Source organism: Cimex lectularius, unplaced genomic scaffold, assembly GCF_000648675.2.
Source record: "Cimex lectularius strain Harlan isolate CLEC.00 unplaced genomic scaffold, Clec_2.1 scaffold8, whole genome shotgun sequence".
Lineage (NCBI taxonomy): Eukaryota > Metazoa > Arthropoda > Insecta > Hemiptera > Cimicidae > Cimex > Cimex lectularius.
Genome location: NW_019392656.1, coordinates 648,580 through 665,628, shown reverse-complemented (window position 1 = coordinate 665,628; position 17,049 = coordinate 648,580). Strand labels below are relative to the sequence as shown.

General features: G+C 31.7%; 1 protein-coding gene across 5 annotated transcripts in view; it reads left to right on the top strand.

Annotated features, from left to right (window-relative positions):
- LOC106669663 (talin-1) overlaps positions 1-14,389 on the top strand; it is a 51,484-nt gene extending 37,095 nt beyond the window's left edge. For 3 of the 5 annotated variants that reach the window (XM_014399293.2, XM_014399292.2, XM_024224648.1), the window contains exons 26-42: positions 171-333; positions 400-733; positions 847-1,252; positions 1,309-1,575; positions 1,641-1,886; positions 1,952-2,180; positions 2,931-3,055; positions 3,124-3,249; positions 9,982-10,098; positions 10,441-10,626; positions 10,688-10,895; positions 10,953-11,080; positions 11,721-11,846; positions 11,911-12,156; positions 12,885-13,021; positions 13,351-13,470; positions 13,942-14,377. In XM_014399293.2, the coding sequence (XP_014254779.1) occupies positions 171-333; positions 400-733; positions 847-1,252; positions 1,309-1,575; positions 1,641-1,886; positions 1,952-2,180; positions 2,931-3,055; positions 3,124-3,249; positions 9,982-10,098; positions 10,441-10,626; positions 10,688-10,895; positions 10,953-11,080; positions 11,721-11,846; positions 11,911-12,156; positions 12,885-13,021; positions 13,351-13,470; positions 13,942-14,377 (3,600 nt within the window). Of the gene's footprint in view, positions 1-170; positions 334-399; positions 734-846; positions 1,253-1,308; positions 1,576-1,640; positions 1,887-1,951; positions 2,181-2,930; positions 3,056-3,123; positions 3,250-7,306; positions 7,559-9,981; positions 10,099-10,440; positions 10,627-10,687; positions 10,896-10,952; positions 11,081-11,720; positions 11,847-11,910; positions 12,157-12,884; positions 13,022-13,350; positions 13,471-13,686 lie in introns of those variants that run through there. The other 2 variants (XM_024224650.1, XM_024224651.1) reach the window with 2 other exon arrangements.
- Positions 14,390-17,049: the final 2,660 nt, after the last annotated feature.

The following is a 17,049-nucleotide window of genomic DNA, read 5'->3' as shown; positions in this document are numbered from 1 at the left end:
TAAAGAAAAAGTATAATATTAAAAAATAAAAATAATCTCAGAGAGTTCTTCTACATAACTGAAAAAATTCTATCCCAATTTTAAAATATTGCCAGTTCTGACAATTTCAGAAAGTTTTATTGACCAAAAACTTTTTTTTGCTATAATAAACCAGATTCTAATTTTTTTAGATAATGGCTGCAACAACTGAGATAGCCAAACACACAAGTGCTTTATGCCATGCTTGTCGCGTTGCATCTTGCAATGCAACAAATGCTCTTGCTAAAAAATTGTTTGTCCAAAGTGCCAAAGATGTCGCCAACTCAACTGGAAACCTTGTTAAAGAAATTAAAGGTAACGTTGAATTAAAATTGCACATTTCTTGTTGCTGAATTAAATTCTATTTTGTTCATTTTTCAGCTTTAGATATAAATATGGCATCAGATAATAAAGTTGACAACAGGAAAGCTTGTGCTGCTGCTACAAAACCAGTTCTCGAAGCCGTTGAATCACTTGTGGCTTATGCCTCTTCGCCTGAATTTGCTGGCGAACCAGCAGTTATAACTCCGTCGGCACGTGCTGCCCAATTGCCTGTTGTTAACGCAGGAAAAGATATTATTCAGGCATCTTGTGACATGGTCAGGGCGGCACGATCACTTGTTATCACGCCTAAAGATCCTCCGACTTGGAAATTACTTGCAACCCACAGTAAAAGTGTTTCTGACTCTATTAAAAAACTTGCAAGCTCGATAAGGTGAATTTTAACAATTTTTTAATTAATGCATGCAAAAAGTTTTAACTTCAGTATAGTTAAATAAATATCAATTGTTCTATTGATTACTTAATAATATCGTAAATATTATCCAGGGATAAAGCTCCAGGTCAAGAACAGTGTGATATCGCTATACAGAAACTGACGGAGCAGATTAGAGAGTTAGACCAAGTTTCCTTAATGGCAGTTTCATCTGGCTTAGAACCCAGCAAGGGTGCTTATAGCCGTAGTTATATTAGCGTTGTACAAAATTCACTTGCTGAAATGCTAGAATGTGTGGATCCTTTAAGAATGGCTGCTAAGGAAGAAGCAGAAAACATTGGACATAATGTGAACAACCTGGTAGCCTATGTTGAACCGTTGGTGTCAAAATCGATAGCTATAGCGTCAAACATGGCCCACAGCAAACAGCAGATGCATTTGCTAGATCAAGTCAAATCTGTAGCAGAGGCCACATTGCAATTAGTCATTGTCACCAAAGAAAGCGGAGGAGACCCAAAGGTAAACCACTAAGGTTCATGTTTATATTAAGACATTAAATGTATCTCCCAATTTAGAAAAAACATCCAGAACTTGATGAAATTTCCGAAGGCTGCAAAGAAACAATGATGGAATTGTCAGATACATTGGAAAAATTTGCAACACAGGAAGATTTAACCTCGAGTGTTATCGACTCAATAACGAGAGCAATGTCTCGTCTTAATGACACCACTGCATCACACCATAGATCCTCGCTAGTCTTTGAAAGCGGTGACAGCTATGTTGATTATCAAACAAGAATGGTGAACGAAGCAAAAGAAATTGCTCGTATCGCTCAAGAAATGGTATTTAGCATGTCATTAATATGTCAATTTAAAGGTTTATGAATGTTTAAAATTTTGTGCCCTAGGTTATTAAGCGTCAGGGTGGAAAATTGTCTTCCGATATATCTCAACACTACAATAAACTCGCTTCCGATACTGCAGGTGCAAGAATCACTTCAAATAATATAGAAGTAGCTTCAAGGATCACAACAGGAGTCCTTCAATTAGGAACCGCAATTAGCAGTTTTGTAACGGCTGCTGCAAACTGTCACAGTCGAGATGACATATCTGTGAGGAATCTTACAGAATCTGGAAGAGATGTGTCTGAGAAGGTAGCAATTTTTGATTGTTGTTTCTCTGAAGAACGAAATGTAACAAGTTGAATTTTGATCTTCAGGTGGCTCAGGTATTGTCAGCATTGCAAGCTGGTTCAAGAGGAACACAAGCCTGTATCAATGCCGCAAGCACTGTCAGCGGTATTATCGGAGATCTCGACACTACGATTATGTTTGCCACAGCAGGCACGCTGAATGCGGAAAGCGAAGAAGACACATTTGCGGACCACCGAGAGAACATTCTTAAAACGGCCAAGGCTTTGGTTGAAGACACGAAAACTCTTGTCGCAGGTTAAAAATTATGGAATAATTACATTTTAATTTTAATAACCAACCCTACTAACTCCAAAATCATAGGTAAAATGCCAATAAAAGCAGATTGTGTAGATAACAGAAGCTACTCGCAAGCATATATTAGAAAACCTTTTACAAAATATTTTGATATAAAGGTAAACTATTTTTTCAATGTGTTTGAATGGTACACATTTACTTTAAAGTGCTAATACAGTTGATGTTTTTGTCCTTTTTCATTAAAAAAAAAAAAAATCATCATAAGTAATAACAGAATATAAGTGCAACTTGGCACCTTCTCCTTAAGAAATACATATTAATTTTGCTTGTTTTTATCAATACTAAGGAGGAGATAACTTAAATTAACTTTCAATTATAGAATATCTCTAGAAATTTGGGACAAATGTTTTACCATCAGTGAAAATAGAGCAAAATTCATCCTTAATATTAAAGAGCCATTAAAGATGATGGCACTATGAAAAAAGGATAATAACAATAAATAATATTTATAGCCATAGGTCGTGGGTTCAAATCCTGCCTCTACCTCAAATTTTTCATTTTGAAAAAATTGTATATAATTAATTGAGTAATTTAAAATCATATTTTCCATGTATATATTATATTTGCGTGACTTTTTTTTTTTTAAACTGAAAATGTGTGAATTATGCAAGGCAGACACAAATGAGGTGCTCAAATTTTCCAGATATCTTTCCTAATTGAACGCTTCATAATAAATTCTCATATTTTAAGGTGCTGCATCATCTCAAGAACAGTTGGCGGTCGCTGCACAAAATGCCGTCTCCACTATTATTCAATTGGCCGAGGTGGTTAAATTTGGTGCCGCTTCTCTTGGCAGTAACAATCCAGAAGCACAGGTAATATATCTATTGATTTTGTTTTTTTAATTTTATTTATTTTAATATCTATATTGATTTATTATAAGGTAATGCTGATAAACGCGGTTAAAGATGTAGCTTCTGCTCTCGGCGATTTAATTCATGCTACGAAAGCAGCATCGGGAAAATCGATTAATGATCCGTCAATGACTCACCTAAAGGATTCGGCCAAAGTAAGTAATTTTAAAACAGACTTAATTGATTTTGAGATCGTTATAATTAGAAATTTGAAAAAAAATATATCAGAAAAGCATGCAAAAAGAAAGAACACAGTTATAAGATTTGTGCATGCAACAGTAATGTACGTAAAACGCTTGTAGACATAGACATGACATTTCTAAAACGTGGGAATCAAGTGAATCAATTATTAAAACCTTCTGTATTTTCTTTAATTAGAATTCTATCAGTATAATGCCAATAGTTATAATTGGATTTAATTATTAACTATTCAGATGTACTTGATTTTTTCTCCAATGATTTGTACCTTTAATCACATAATTAATCAATCAAAATAATTTTCAAGTTTGTGTATACAATCGCATATAAATAGAATGAATAGATAACTTGCTATTCGGCGACCATAAAAAATATTTATATTCTATATACGTTGTTCCACAAAAAAAGTGGTGCACTTTGAAATTTTGAGATTTTTTTATGCACTTGCCTTTTCAATAATTTACAATTAATTAGGTTTTTAGTTGAGATGAAAATGCCTTTTCAATAATATTAACACCTACATTTCTCAAATTCAGGTATTTATTAAAAGATTTAGTTAGTGGAAAAATAAAAATACCTCTTGAAAACAAAATAATTAATTTAAAAAAAAAACTTGTATGTGAACATAAAACATTATAAAGCAAACTTAAAAAAATTTAATAGGGTGTGTTACTTCGTCTTGCTCTCATTACACACTCTAATCTTCTCGGCATACTCATAACTAAGCCTTTAAGTCTTGAGGAATTTGATCCCATATCTCAAATAACCTAACTTTCAGATAAGGATGTGGGAGGATTATTTATTCGTTTTACCCAAGGTTCAAGCTCGTCCCAAAAGTACTCAGTGGGATTCAAATCAGGGATACGGGCTGACTATCTTTGAGTGTGAATATTGACAAGGTACTGAATAACACGTGTTATTGTAATGGCACCACATATTGCTCAAGAATGTCTGTCACATAGATTTCTGCATTAAGTGACAGCCTATTAAACATATGTAACTCTGTAACTGTTTTTACCTCCAAAAATTCCACTCTACACCATAACTAAACCACTTCTGAACAATCCTCTTCAGGCCATGTTGCCATTGGTTGAAAGCTCTACAGCTGTTCCATAAACTCGAAAATGTTTGTCTGGTGAATGGAGAGAAAACAGGGACTCGTCTGAAATCATAACATTTCTTCATTACAGTTTTTGTCTATTGTCGGTCTCCTTTGCAAACTCTAAGAGGTCCCGTCAATGGTTGGACCCGTTGTTAATCTTCTGGGATGTAGAACTTGTAGGCAAGCATCTTTCTTACTATTTCAACACTAATGGCCACATCCCACACGGTTCAAAGTCCTTCAGACGTCTCCTGGTACCACTGAATGTCCAACAAACCATTGTTGCAAACCTAAACTCGCTTCGGATAACGGTGATTTCTCCCATCCTCAACTAGTGCAGGCAGCTTTCTCACAGATTATAGGCATTTTTTAATGGTTTTGTTCCATGCCACCAACAAAAGGCATTTTTTAAAGGAATAAATGCCCTTGTTTATGTTTACATTGTGGGGATCTTAAATCAATTAGGAATTAAGCGGTTTTATCTCACAATCACCTCAGCAATAAATGTCTTACATCTAATTATAATTATTAAATCATTTTTAAAGTAGTAAAACAAAAAATATAGCCAAAACATAGGTTTAAAAAGAAATCAAAATTTCAAAGTGAACCACTTTTTTTGTGGAGCAGTGCAAAATACTTTACATAATTAAATATTTTTAACAATCGAAATTAATTTTCGTGAGAAAAAAAATGCTTTTTGAACAATGTGGTGTTATATTGAATATAGTTTATTCTATAATTTCTTCTATTCTTCTATGTGGCTGTTAAAGATAGAGAGACAATTTCTTTTTTTGGTAGTAATTTAAAAAAATTATTAGTATGTGTGCGCTTTCTCTTCTCTAAAAGAGTAATATGCCTATTTGCACATTTCTACATTTACTTGCCTATTTTTAAACGATTTGACTGTAAATTTTATATTTTAGTTGTGCTTTGAAAACTATGCATATTTGTTTAATGTTAATGTGGATGAAAGGATTGTTTTTATAAGTTTGTTTTTCAAACAACTCCATTTAGGAAGAGAATTTCTTACTTATTATTTTCTAAATAGTATTAAATATTAAACTAAATCCATTAATTATAGTTTGGTCAGGTGATGCTTATAAAATACATGGATATTTCGATTATGGTAGAACATCCTTTCATCTTTTTTCCTGATTATATTAACAAAAGCATAACCTCTTTTTGGCCTTTACGTTGATGTCATATCCTGTGGTGCGGGCTCGTCTACTTGATCCTACTTTGCCCGTACCTCAGGTCCATTCTTATAGACCGTTGGTTTGCCAGGGTCCCTCAAGTCCATTGACAGTGCAATGGACAACGACAACCTCAAGGGTGGAAGAGAGATGGTGAGGGGCAACCTCAGCAAGTTGTTAATGTCAAGGTCCCTGAGTGTCTTTTTTCAGAAGTTCAGGTATGCATCCTCTTGCCCCCACTACTGCACCGGCCACCACAAAGTAATTTTTCTGGTGTAGCTCCATGAGGGCATTCCTGTGCACCATGTACTTTTGTGCCTTGTAGTGTACCGAGGCATTCAACACACCCTCAGTCTCAAATGCCACCACAAGGTCTAGGCGTCTCTATAGGTCTCTACTACTCCATCCTTGTTGGTGGTGATGATATCTGGCCAGATACTCAACGCACCTGGTGAAAAGCTTCGACGGCGTCTTGTAAGCCTTTATCAAAGTCCGGCGACCAGGGCCTCTGGCAATCAATAGTGCCTCGTCACTATCTTTGAGTGATTCTTTGGGCATGTTGAGTGTCTCCTCTGTCCTCTGTGCCAGCCCCTAACTACTACATTCAGCCGGCAACTCGAGTCTGCCCTTCTCAACCCCGTACTTTTAAATTGTCTCTTACTAATATACCTGTTTTTTCCATATACAATGTATAATATGCATGCCATTTGAATCCACAAGCCTAAAACCACATTTTACTGCCATATCAGAAAATGAGAAAAGTAAACTGTTGCCTATTTTTCCTCAAGAGTTTTGTTTAGCCTATCTGCATACGATGCTTTATTAAGCTCCCTTTAAATGAAGTACCTTACAGAACTTAAAATAATTGCGTGGTATATTATTTTAAAATTGTCTATTTCACTCAGCCTTGACCAAGGATTTCAAGGAAAATAAACATTAGGAACTATCAAGAACTACATACAATCAAAAGCATAGGATACAGTAAAGGCTACAACATAAATGCAATTACAAAATTAATAAACAATGAAAATTCCAGTTCACCCCTTCTTCACAATCGAAAAGTATATAAAAGTACAGGTTTGACAAAATAACACTTGAGACGAATCGTGGAAGATGTTGAAATGCCAAAATGATCCCAGTCATAATAGGCAGATCAAGATAATTAAAGACTCCTATTGTTTTTTTCTTCAACACCTGGAGAAATACCTTTTTTTAAGATTTAATAAATTCTCAATGCAAAATCAAACAACACAATTTTAAAACGCAGGAGTGAAAACAAAATTGTATATGAGTTAAAAGTGCATGATTTTATTCTATTTCAGTATTGTAATGAGGAATTGTACATAATTTAAAATAAATAAATAAATTGTCTAGATTGTATACTGTTTTTAAATTTTTTGGTGTTTTTACTGACACTACTAACACGTAAATGCTCTAATATATTTTATGGATAATCTTCTCCCACTCAAGTAATAATCAATTAAGTGCTTTTATTTTATCATCTTTCTCTTTGGAAAATAAACCAAAAAAGGCCAGGCTGTAAATCTGTAATTTTTTTCTGCATTGTCAAAGGTTAATTTGCGCTCGTTGGTTTAATGATGAAAACATAAATTTTAGCTTTAATTTCTTCCACCTTTCATAAATTCACTGCTACTCAATGTATGTTTCATTGCATTTTTGAAGTTTTAGCAATTTTGTTTTTGGTCTGTCCCGATACAGGACTTTCAGTGGTCTACAGGGCACCTAAACGAAGAAGATCTAATAAGATTTTTATTCAACAACAATGTAGCAAGCCTGATCACAAAATATAAATAATTGATACATCAATATTTTAATTGAGCTTATCATATTTAACATAATTAACTATTTTAAAATCATAAAATGTCAAATTAATCTTATTTTTATTGAGAGTTCAAAATTTCATAAGGTGGATTTTATATATTACTAATATGTATCAATGTACTAATTAATAAAATATAGAACTCAATGAATTTTCATTGTGAATTTTTTTTACCTAAATTTATTTCATTTAAGGATTTTATAAATATATTGGCAATTTAATCGCTTAATTGAGATATTTTATATTGAAACAATATGTTTGGAAGATGAATAATAAATAATTCCTTTGACATTAACAAATCCCTGGCACATAATATATTTGTGTTGTGAAATATTGTTCTGAGGTCTGTGAAATGTTGAAACTGTAGCCTGATCATCTCTGATCATCCTGGTTCCCATAGTCTCCGTGGTTTTTGCCTTTTTTCTATTATTTGCCCATCCTCAGTGATTGAAATGTGTGTCCTGGTAGAGGTAGGTAAACCAGAATGATTGGGGATGTAATTAATAATCTTAAACATTCAAATTGTTTATAAAAGAGGTGAATATGATAAATAAATAATTAAAAAGCCTAAATTAACAATAGTTTTTATTTTTGTATGATGTACAATTGCTCATTACATAGACAATTTTTAAAATTGCTTTATTTTTGAATAAGGTGTTGAATTTTATCTTCTTGGATTTATAAGCCAAAATTGATCAATAACAGTAAATGTATTTAAAATATTTTCCGTTTTGCCTTTATAATGTTGTAGGTTGTTAAAATAGAAATACAGCTTTTATTTAATAAAGAAAATGGAAAGTTATGTCAAAATTGATGGAATAAAAAGCGTTATTGTAAATATTATTTTTACATAATTAATTGACTCTGTTAAAATGTAATTTTTGCATAGGTGCAGGTGAATTGTTGGTTTATGATTAATCTCTTTTTATATTAATATTTTGAATTAGTTTATGTAAAACAGGAGCAGAACTAGAACAGTTTTGGACCACAAAAGATTTATTTTAATTTACTTTCCAATCCTTAACAGTTTCAATCCTGACATTTAAAATTTTGTACATTTTTTAATGTACTGTATCGTTTTGGGATGTGTTTCAAAATTTAAAAACATCCTTAAAATCTGTCGAAACTTGTACATACTGTTCGATAAAGTTTTTTTTTTTGAGATTGTTCAGCAGATTATATCGGGCTCCGATCAGGAAATGGTCTAAATATAGATTAAAAGCAACATTTCAAATTTGATCGATCAGTTTTACACAACGATGGAGAGAAGAGTTCAGCGTTACTGAACGTCGATGAGCAATGAAAGGTATCTATTTTTACCTTACCAGCTCTTGTGGAACAAGTTACCCTATGATTTCTCGTTCTTATCTAACGTACCAGATCTTCATAAACGACTTGATCATGTATGCACTATAAGATTTAAAAACTTCTGTTATCATTTTTGTCCTGTTTTCAATTAATGAACATATTTGAAGACCATTTGCACACATTACATTTACTACATTTTTTTAAATTTTATTACATTATTTATCTTTATTTGTTTTTATTATATGTTATACATTAGCTGCATTAAACATGATACAGAGTTTAACATTTTAAATCAGATGGCAGGAATATTATAATTGTAGCATTTAAATTAATGAGACAAAGTTGCATTTCGTTCGAACAACTATTGTCTTATTTTAACTTCAATTGAAACTATTTTACTTTATTTCTTGTGGTTTTCATTGCTTAAGGGCTTGTTTTTGTAAAGTTTTCAATATTTTGTAATTCATTGCACATTTTGTTTTACAAATTTCACACAAGGAAATCCATACAGTTTTGGCAAACCTAACAACCAACACCATTTTCAAAATTCATTCTAAAGAAAAACAAAACAGAATTTTTTTAAAAATAATTTGGACTAGAATAAACGAGTGCCAAAGTATTTTGCTTGATAATTGTGGCTTGTTTTGATTTTACAGTATCTAATTGTTTAACTAAGAAACTAATCTAAAGTAAAACTAATTACAAAGATTAAAATATTGTAGTTTAAAAACTTAAAGGTAGAATTACATCAAAATAAACCATTGTTTAATTATTATTTAAAATTGTATTGAAAGAGTTTTAACCCAGAACTTACAATAAAATAATTATTTATAGGGGCTTTGACTAATTGTCTTTCTTTCTTTCACCAATTATAACAATTAAAATATTGTTAAATAGATTAAATACAAAAGTAAATAAGAATGTAAGGTAGAATTGATAAATTAAATTAAAAAAAAAAAATTGTTTATTATTTTAATCGGTAGATTTTTAACCCAGAACTTTCAGTAAAATAATTATTTATAGAGGCTTTTGTCTAATTGTTTTTCTTTTGTTTACCAATTATAAAAACTAAAATATTGTAGATTTAAAACTTAAAAGAAGAATGTAAGGTAGAATTCATAAATTAAATCAAAATAAAAAATTGTTTAATTATTATTTAAAATTATATAGATAGATTTTTAACCGAGAATATTCAGTAAAATAGGCTTTTGACTAATTGTCTTTCTTTCTTTTTATTTTCTTCTAGGTAATGGTGACAAATGTTACTTCATTGCTCAAAACCGTGAAGGCCGTTGAAGATGAGCATACAAGAGGAACAAGAGCTTTGGAATCAACAATTGAAGTTATTTCTCAAGAGATTAGGGTAAGTAGACTTAAGACTTCACCGAAATGTGACTCTTGCGAAAATTGATCTTTATTAATGAACTACTTAACTACTTTGAACAAATTTACTGCAGTTGTAAATTACAGATAAAAAGTAAAAAATAAAGTATTAGAAGAAATAATAATATGTGGTTGTGTGAATGTGATTTATTAGCTTGAATGAAGAGGCTTTCCCCTATTACCTCAAGGGATATCGAGTTTGCCGGGCCTAAAACTTAAAACACAAAAATAATAATAAAAATATAGGGCAAAAGTGTCTTTTTTGTTTTTTTAAAACAAAATAAATTTTCACAAAATGTCCTATCCGACTTTTTTATTTTAGGCCCTCTACTCAACTGAGCATAGCAATATTCCTGGCAGCCCAGAAATGTTGGTAAGATGCACCAAGCCCATAACACTTGCAACAGCACGTGCAGTGGCAGCAGGAAATAGTTGTAAACAGGAGGATATTATCGTCGCAGCAAATATGGGTCGTAAAGCGATTTCAGACATGTTGACGGTCTGTAAGGTAAGAATTAATTTTCCTTTATTATTTAGAACGTTGTTTATGTCTTTGTTTTTTTTCAAAGCGAGCTGCTCAAAGTGCTGAAACGAATGACTTGAAGGAAAAATGTCTGCAGAGTGGCCAGCAACTCGCCGAAGAATATAGAACATTATTAGAGTCTGTCCAGTCTGTAGTTATGAAATCAGGCTCGGATAAAACTCAGCTGACAATCATTTCAAGAAGGATCGCACAGTACGTTACAGAATTAGTATCCATTGCTGAACAATTGAAAGGTATAATAAATTTACAGTTATTGATTAAAAAGCAATACTTAAAAAAAAAATGTTTAGGTTCTGACTGGGCAGACCCAGACGATCCCACAGTCATAGCAGAAAATGAGCTATTAGGTGCTGCTGCTTCAATCGACGCTGCTGCTAAAAAATTAGCAAGTCTAAGGCCAAGAAAATCAATCAGCCATGTAAGCATTATTAAACATAAAATTTTCATACCAAACAAAAGAGAAGGAAAATTTAAACTCATATGTATAGTAAGTTTTGTCCTTGATGTTAGAAAATAAAATAAAAATTAGTTATTAGTAGTTCAATATGGCATTCATTTTCATATACAAATTATTACAAATTTTAACGTTACATAAATGATATCATGCACTTGGTCATGAGAATGTTTGTGAAATTTTTCATTTTTATTTGAATTAGGCATAATAGTGTGAATACAATCTTAGTATAAGGACCATTTATTCTTTTTCTAAGATTCTGTTTAAAAAATGTTTGGTTTGTAAGAATGAACTTATATTATAATAAGCAAATTTGGGATTAGAGAAATGATCAACATGTCGAGCATGTTTCAGTGTACAAAATATTGAAATATACCCAGAAAAATTTGTTTTTCTACTTTTCAGGAATTGGAAAATCAGAAAATGTCATCATTAACTTTGGTAGCTTGCTGCAAGATATGTTTGATATTCTTGGTTGTTCAGAATCAACCGAGGATCAAACATATTATGCAGCGGCTGTTCACATCATCACATTCTTCTATAATAAAGTTTAATCATAACAAAACAAAAGATTCCAGTTCATTAATCTAGATTTTTTTTCCAGGAAACTGATGATTCGTTGAATTTTGATGAGATGATACTAGAAGCGGCGAAATCAATAGCCGCTGCTACATCAGCTCTGGTAAAAGCCGCATCCTCAGCACAACGGGAATTAATCGATGCTGGAAAGGTAGGATTTTTTTTAAATTTCAATTACGAATAAGGATAAACTGAGTTGCTGGTCGATTTTACAGGTCAGTCGAAGACCTTTGACAAGTTCTGATGATGGTCAATGGTCTGAAGGTTTGGTATCGGCTGCCAGATTTGTCGCAGCAGCTACTCACTCTCTGGTCGATTCAGCGAACTGTTTGGTGCAAGGAATCAGTTCCGAAGAAAAGCTTGTATCTTCAGCTAAACAAGTAGCCTCATGGACAGCACACCTTCTTGTCGCCTGTAAAGTCAAAGCCGATCCAAACAGTGACACAACAAAACGCTTACAGGTATTTAAGACTGTTCTCAAGTTTATTATTAATTATTTTTATTGGAAATTATTTATGTTTCCAAATGTATGAAACATTTTTTTTATATGATAGTCAGATAATATGTTCTGGGTTATCATCTTACATAAGTTAATGTATTGGGTGTTTGTATAAGTTTTTCATTTTTTCAAATTTCGACTTTGAGCCGTATAAAGGTGATCTATTGACTGCTAGCCCTGTAAGCTCTAGGGTGGGAAGAGAGTTTTTTTGAAGATATTTTAAAATTGAAAGGGATTTTTAAGAAGGGGTAGTTGATCCCAAAAGTGTACTGCAACGCGTACAATATGGAAGAAGATAAAATTCATACGAATTAGATCTTTGGAATAGAGTGGGGGATGCCTATTGAAATTTATGTGGGATTTAGATTTATAATGTTATATTTTTACTTGTTCCGCTCTTTAAATAACCACTTAAAAGCTAGGAAATTTTTAAATGAAAACACTGAAAATTCAAACTTAAACATTTCTTCTCGTCTAAGTCATCAGACTTTTACAAAAATGGTGAATTTCTGCTATCAGACCATTGGCAGTATGATACAGAAAATAAAGAAAATTATGTTTTAAAATTTGACTTTTTTTCTGAAAAACGAAAAAAACTTGTGAACAAATCCCAATAAATGTTATTCTTAAATCGTATTATTTTAATTACTAGTCTAGTTTAGATTTCTGTTCATTTTCTTGTCATTGTAGAATGCTGGTAATGCGGTTAAGAGAGCGACGGATAATCTGGTTAAAGCTGCTCAACAAGCAATTCAGCAAGAAGAAGAAAGGAGTTTGGTACTAAATAAAAAAATGGTCGGTGGAATAGCACAAGAAATTAATGCGAGGTAAGATCTTGGCAAATCCTCAAGTTTTAGTTGCTGTTCCTTTTTTTCCTTTTGCTTTTGTTCTTTCTTTTTTAAAAGAATGATTAGTTGTAAATGTTATTACTCATTTTCTTTAATTTTCCAGTTAACACTTTTAAATGGTTGTTTATTATTTGATAACAAGGTGCTGGTTTCTAACAGCTCAGGCCTTTTGGATGTTTTTATTTCTTGTTTCTCTATGTAAGGAGCGTCGAGTTTGAAACAAAGGCTTTTTTATTTTATTATTTTTCATATTGTTACTTTTGCTTTTGGGTGGTTTCATTTATTTATTTCTTCGGTGTTTAACTTAGATCTGAAGTGCTCCGGATAGAAAGGGAACTCGAAGAAGCGAGAGGACGCCTCACAGCAATACGACAGGCGAAATACAAGAAAAAAGGTGGTGATAGTGATTCTGAAGTTTACGACACGAGGTTTGTACATTCACATTGAAATTTATACATTTTCAGATTAATTAAGAATAATAATTTAACAGATTAACATTAAATGTCAAATAATAGTCGAGAGAAGAATAGGCAGTTAAAAATGTAAATAACACTTGTCCTCAGAATTGTACATATTTTTTCTTTTTATACTGATTTGTAAAACATGTATGAGTGACCATGTTTTTTCTTTCTTTTTAAATAAAGGACATAGAGAGATCTTCTAGTTTTGGCCTCACAAACCAGTCATCAACTGCCGGGATTGAAGCTCTATTTGTTCCAAAGTGTGACGGGGCACATTTTTCATGGTCGTATTAGGTGGAAAAGAGATCAAAACAATTGTCGGTTTATTTGTCTAATTAAAAAATTCAGTGCTGTTTTCGGTTTGTGGGTTTGGGGATAAAAGATTGTTTCAAACTGTTTAACATGTCTAGTCATTCAAAGTCAATTTTATGTATACAGGGTTGAAGATTATTCTTCGCAGTCTATCAATTCTTCAATGAACGCTACCCATGGCTCTTATGGCGGCAGTGGGCTAGATTCTGTGGCAAATTCTTCAATGAACACAACCCACGGCTCTTATTACGGTGGAAACGGGCTTGATTCTGCACCAAACACACCGCAGACCCCTGAGAGGATGTATGTCAGTTCAACGGAGACCAAGTCTAAGGTGTACCAACCGAGTTTGTACAGCTCCTCTCGAGGTCAGGACTTTCCGCCTCCTCCACCGCCTCCTCTTGAAATAACATCATTTTCAAATGCATTTGCCACTAACAATTATTCAAATTCATACCCTGACATGGAGTACATGAACGGAAGCTCTATCCAACACAAAACGATGAGAACTTTACAATCTACTATCACATCATCCAGGTCGTATCGAGTCACAGAAAGTTGATTTTGTCAAAGCTACACGAACAGATAAAATCAAAGACCGACAATGGGTAGTCACTTAACAATTAAACAATTATACAAAACTTAGTTTATAAAATAACAATCAGTAATATTAATCGGATATGGGATTGAAATTTCTGTGCTAACATCGCTAGTTACACATTTTGCATCTTTCTTATAATGACTTTATCACAAGTAATAATAACTATATCAAGTAATATGAACATCAAGAACATAATACTCTGTTTAAAAATACACACCATACAATGTATGTTAATTTTATCAAACATGGACACATAACTACAAATTGTATAAGGTAAAAACATGAAATTACCTATTAAGAAAAAAAAATTTTGTAACTCAACACAGATTAATGAATTATGTGCATGTATGGCACTTTGAAAAATTGAGCTTACAATCAATGTAAAAAAAATAATAATTGTGATTATACATGATTTCTTCTTATTAAATGATCAATTTTAATAAAAGGAATCTTTCAAGTGCCTATTTTTAAATAACACAAACTTACATTAGTTAATTATTACAATTATGTTACTTAACTATTAACTGATTAATTTAAATTAATATTGGTCAAAAGGAAACAATTTCTGTGGACTGCGTACACGTTTAATCAGACAATATTCAATCTCCCTAAGTTTAAGTAATTGCATTATCCTTTAAATTATCAGTAATTATTAGTTATTAAGAATATATTTTATTAATATTGACTGTTTATTTGTTAATATATTTCTACATCAGAACATAATTGATTAAAAAACAAATTTTGATGATGTTGTGAAGTAGAAATATATTTTACGACAGGCATAAAGTTTCATTTTTAATTAATTGTAACAATAATAATTAATAACCAAAAATTTGTTGAAAATTGCACACAATTACTTATGCTGAGCGAGATAAATTAATAAATGCTTGCAAATATTTTCTAAATGTTTTACACAAAAAATGTTTTTTCAAGTAGTGAGAAGGAAATGTCCTACGATAGAAATGATCTTCATGGTATACCTTACAAAGTTCAATCAACGTAAAATTAATTCATTTATTGTTTTCATCATCGTGTAAATTTGTAATTTGAAAACATATGTAAATTACTAGTTGTATTTTCATTAATTGTTTTGATATTTACCATTTAATTTCTTCCAACATGTAGTACATATTTTTATATATAATATTCTAATAAAACTTATTACGGAAAAAAAATATTGAAAGCATAGGCAAACATATTTTAAATGTTTTTCATGTTGTTAAATTTGTGAAAAGATTATAATTCAGTATGTCTTATAATTAATATTGTTAACTCCCTGTTATATGGATTGTTCAAATTTAAACGCTTAAATATTAATTATAAGTTCAAAATTTCAATAACCACGAGTGAAGAATTTATTTTACAAACTAAAAAAAATGGTATTCAAGTCTAAACTCGGTGCTTATAATTTTTTTTTTTTTTTTTTACTTTAACATATTGAATATTTATGTACAATAATTAAGTAATAAAATGTGAAATTAAAATGTTATAATTTGTACAAGGATTATTTCATACCCAAATAAAACAACATAGAACATGATGGCTCGTTGGTAAACATCATCAAAGCATGTAAGTGACTTTTATTTTTATAAATAATTAATTATATTGATAAAACCTTAAGTTAGCAATTACTGTTTTACAAACACACATTTAAAAATGTGCAAGTTTTTGTACTCACTTAGGTGGTACATACACTAAAATTTGAATCAGGGGCTGTTCTGCAACATTTAAAGCGTTTTTTGATGGGTTTTTCTTTTGTAAACACCGGCACTCTAAGGGTTTATGTATATATAAAAACATATAAAATAATATGTACATTATTTGTCTAGCCATACTTGTCATATAAGTAGAGGAATTAACAACTTCCTCTACTTTAAAAATGGAATGTTGAAACATCAGTTTGTCTTCTCCAGAATACAAATTGTCCAAATCGAAAATGAGATATAATAAAAATTAATGCATGAAAATAATTGATCAAAAATAGAAAAAATGTAGTTTGAAAGTGATATACTATAAGTGCTGTTGTGTACGAGTTGATGATGGGTGTTGTTTGGTCTGAGTTGGTGAACTCATGCCGAATCAGTGTAGTACAAGTGACTAATAGCTTATAAGTTCCATATAAAAGTGTATGTTTGTTATGTAACATTGATAATTGTGAGGAAATGCGACTGTAGCTTGATACCTTTTTAAGCAAATTTTGTCAAATGTGTGTCCAACTTTGTTCACTAACACATTTTTTTGGTCTTGTCACACACTGGCACACAAGATATAAATATATAACATCTAACTTAAAGAGAAATTCTTAACAAGTGAGAGGATGAAATAGAGCAGGCAACAAAAGTTGGCAGGAGAAGGGGGCCTGCCACTTAATAATTAAACATTTGTGAGACGGTCTCACGTCGATGTGAACAAAAACCACTAACATCGAGATAATTTGGAAAAGTTCACAAGAACCCCAGACTGAATTTGCTCTGGATGCCCCCTTCCCACCCAGGAAGAGGAAAAGGAAGCAATCAATTTATGAGGAACCATTTGCTCAGCTTCTACACCATCCCAAATTAGATGTAAGCTAATGTGAATGATTTCATCACTTACGTTGACCACTCTGGAGAGCTCTTTACATATTTAACTCA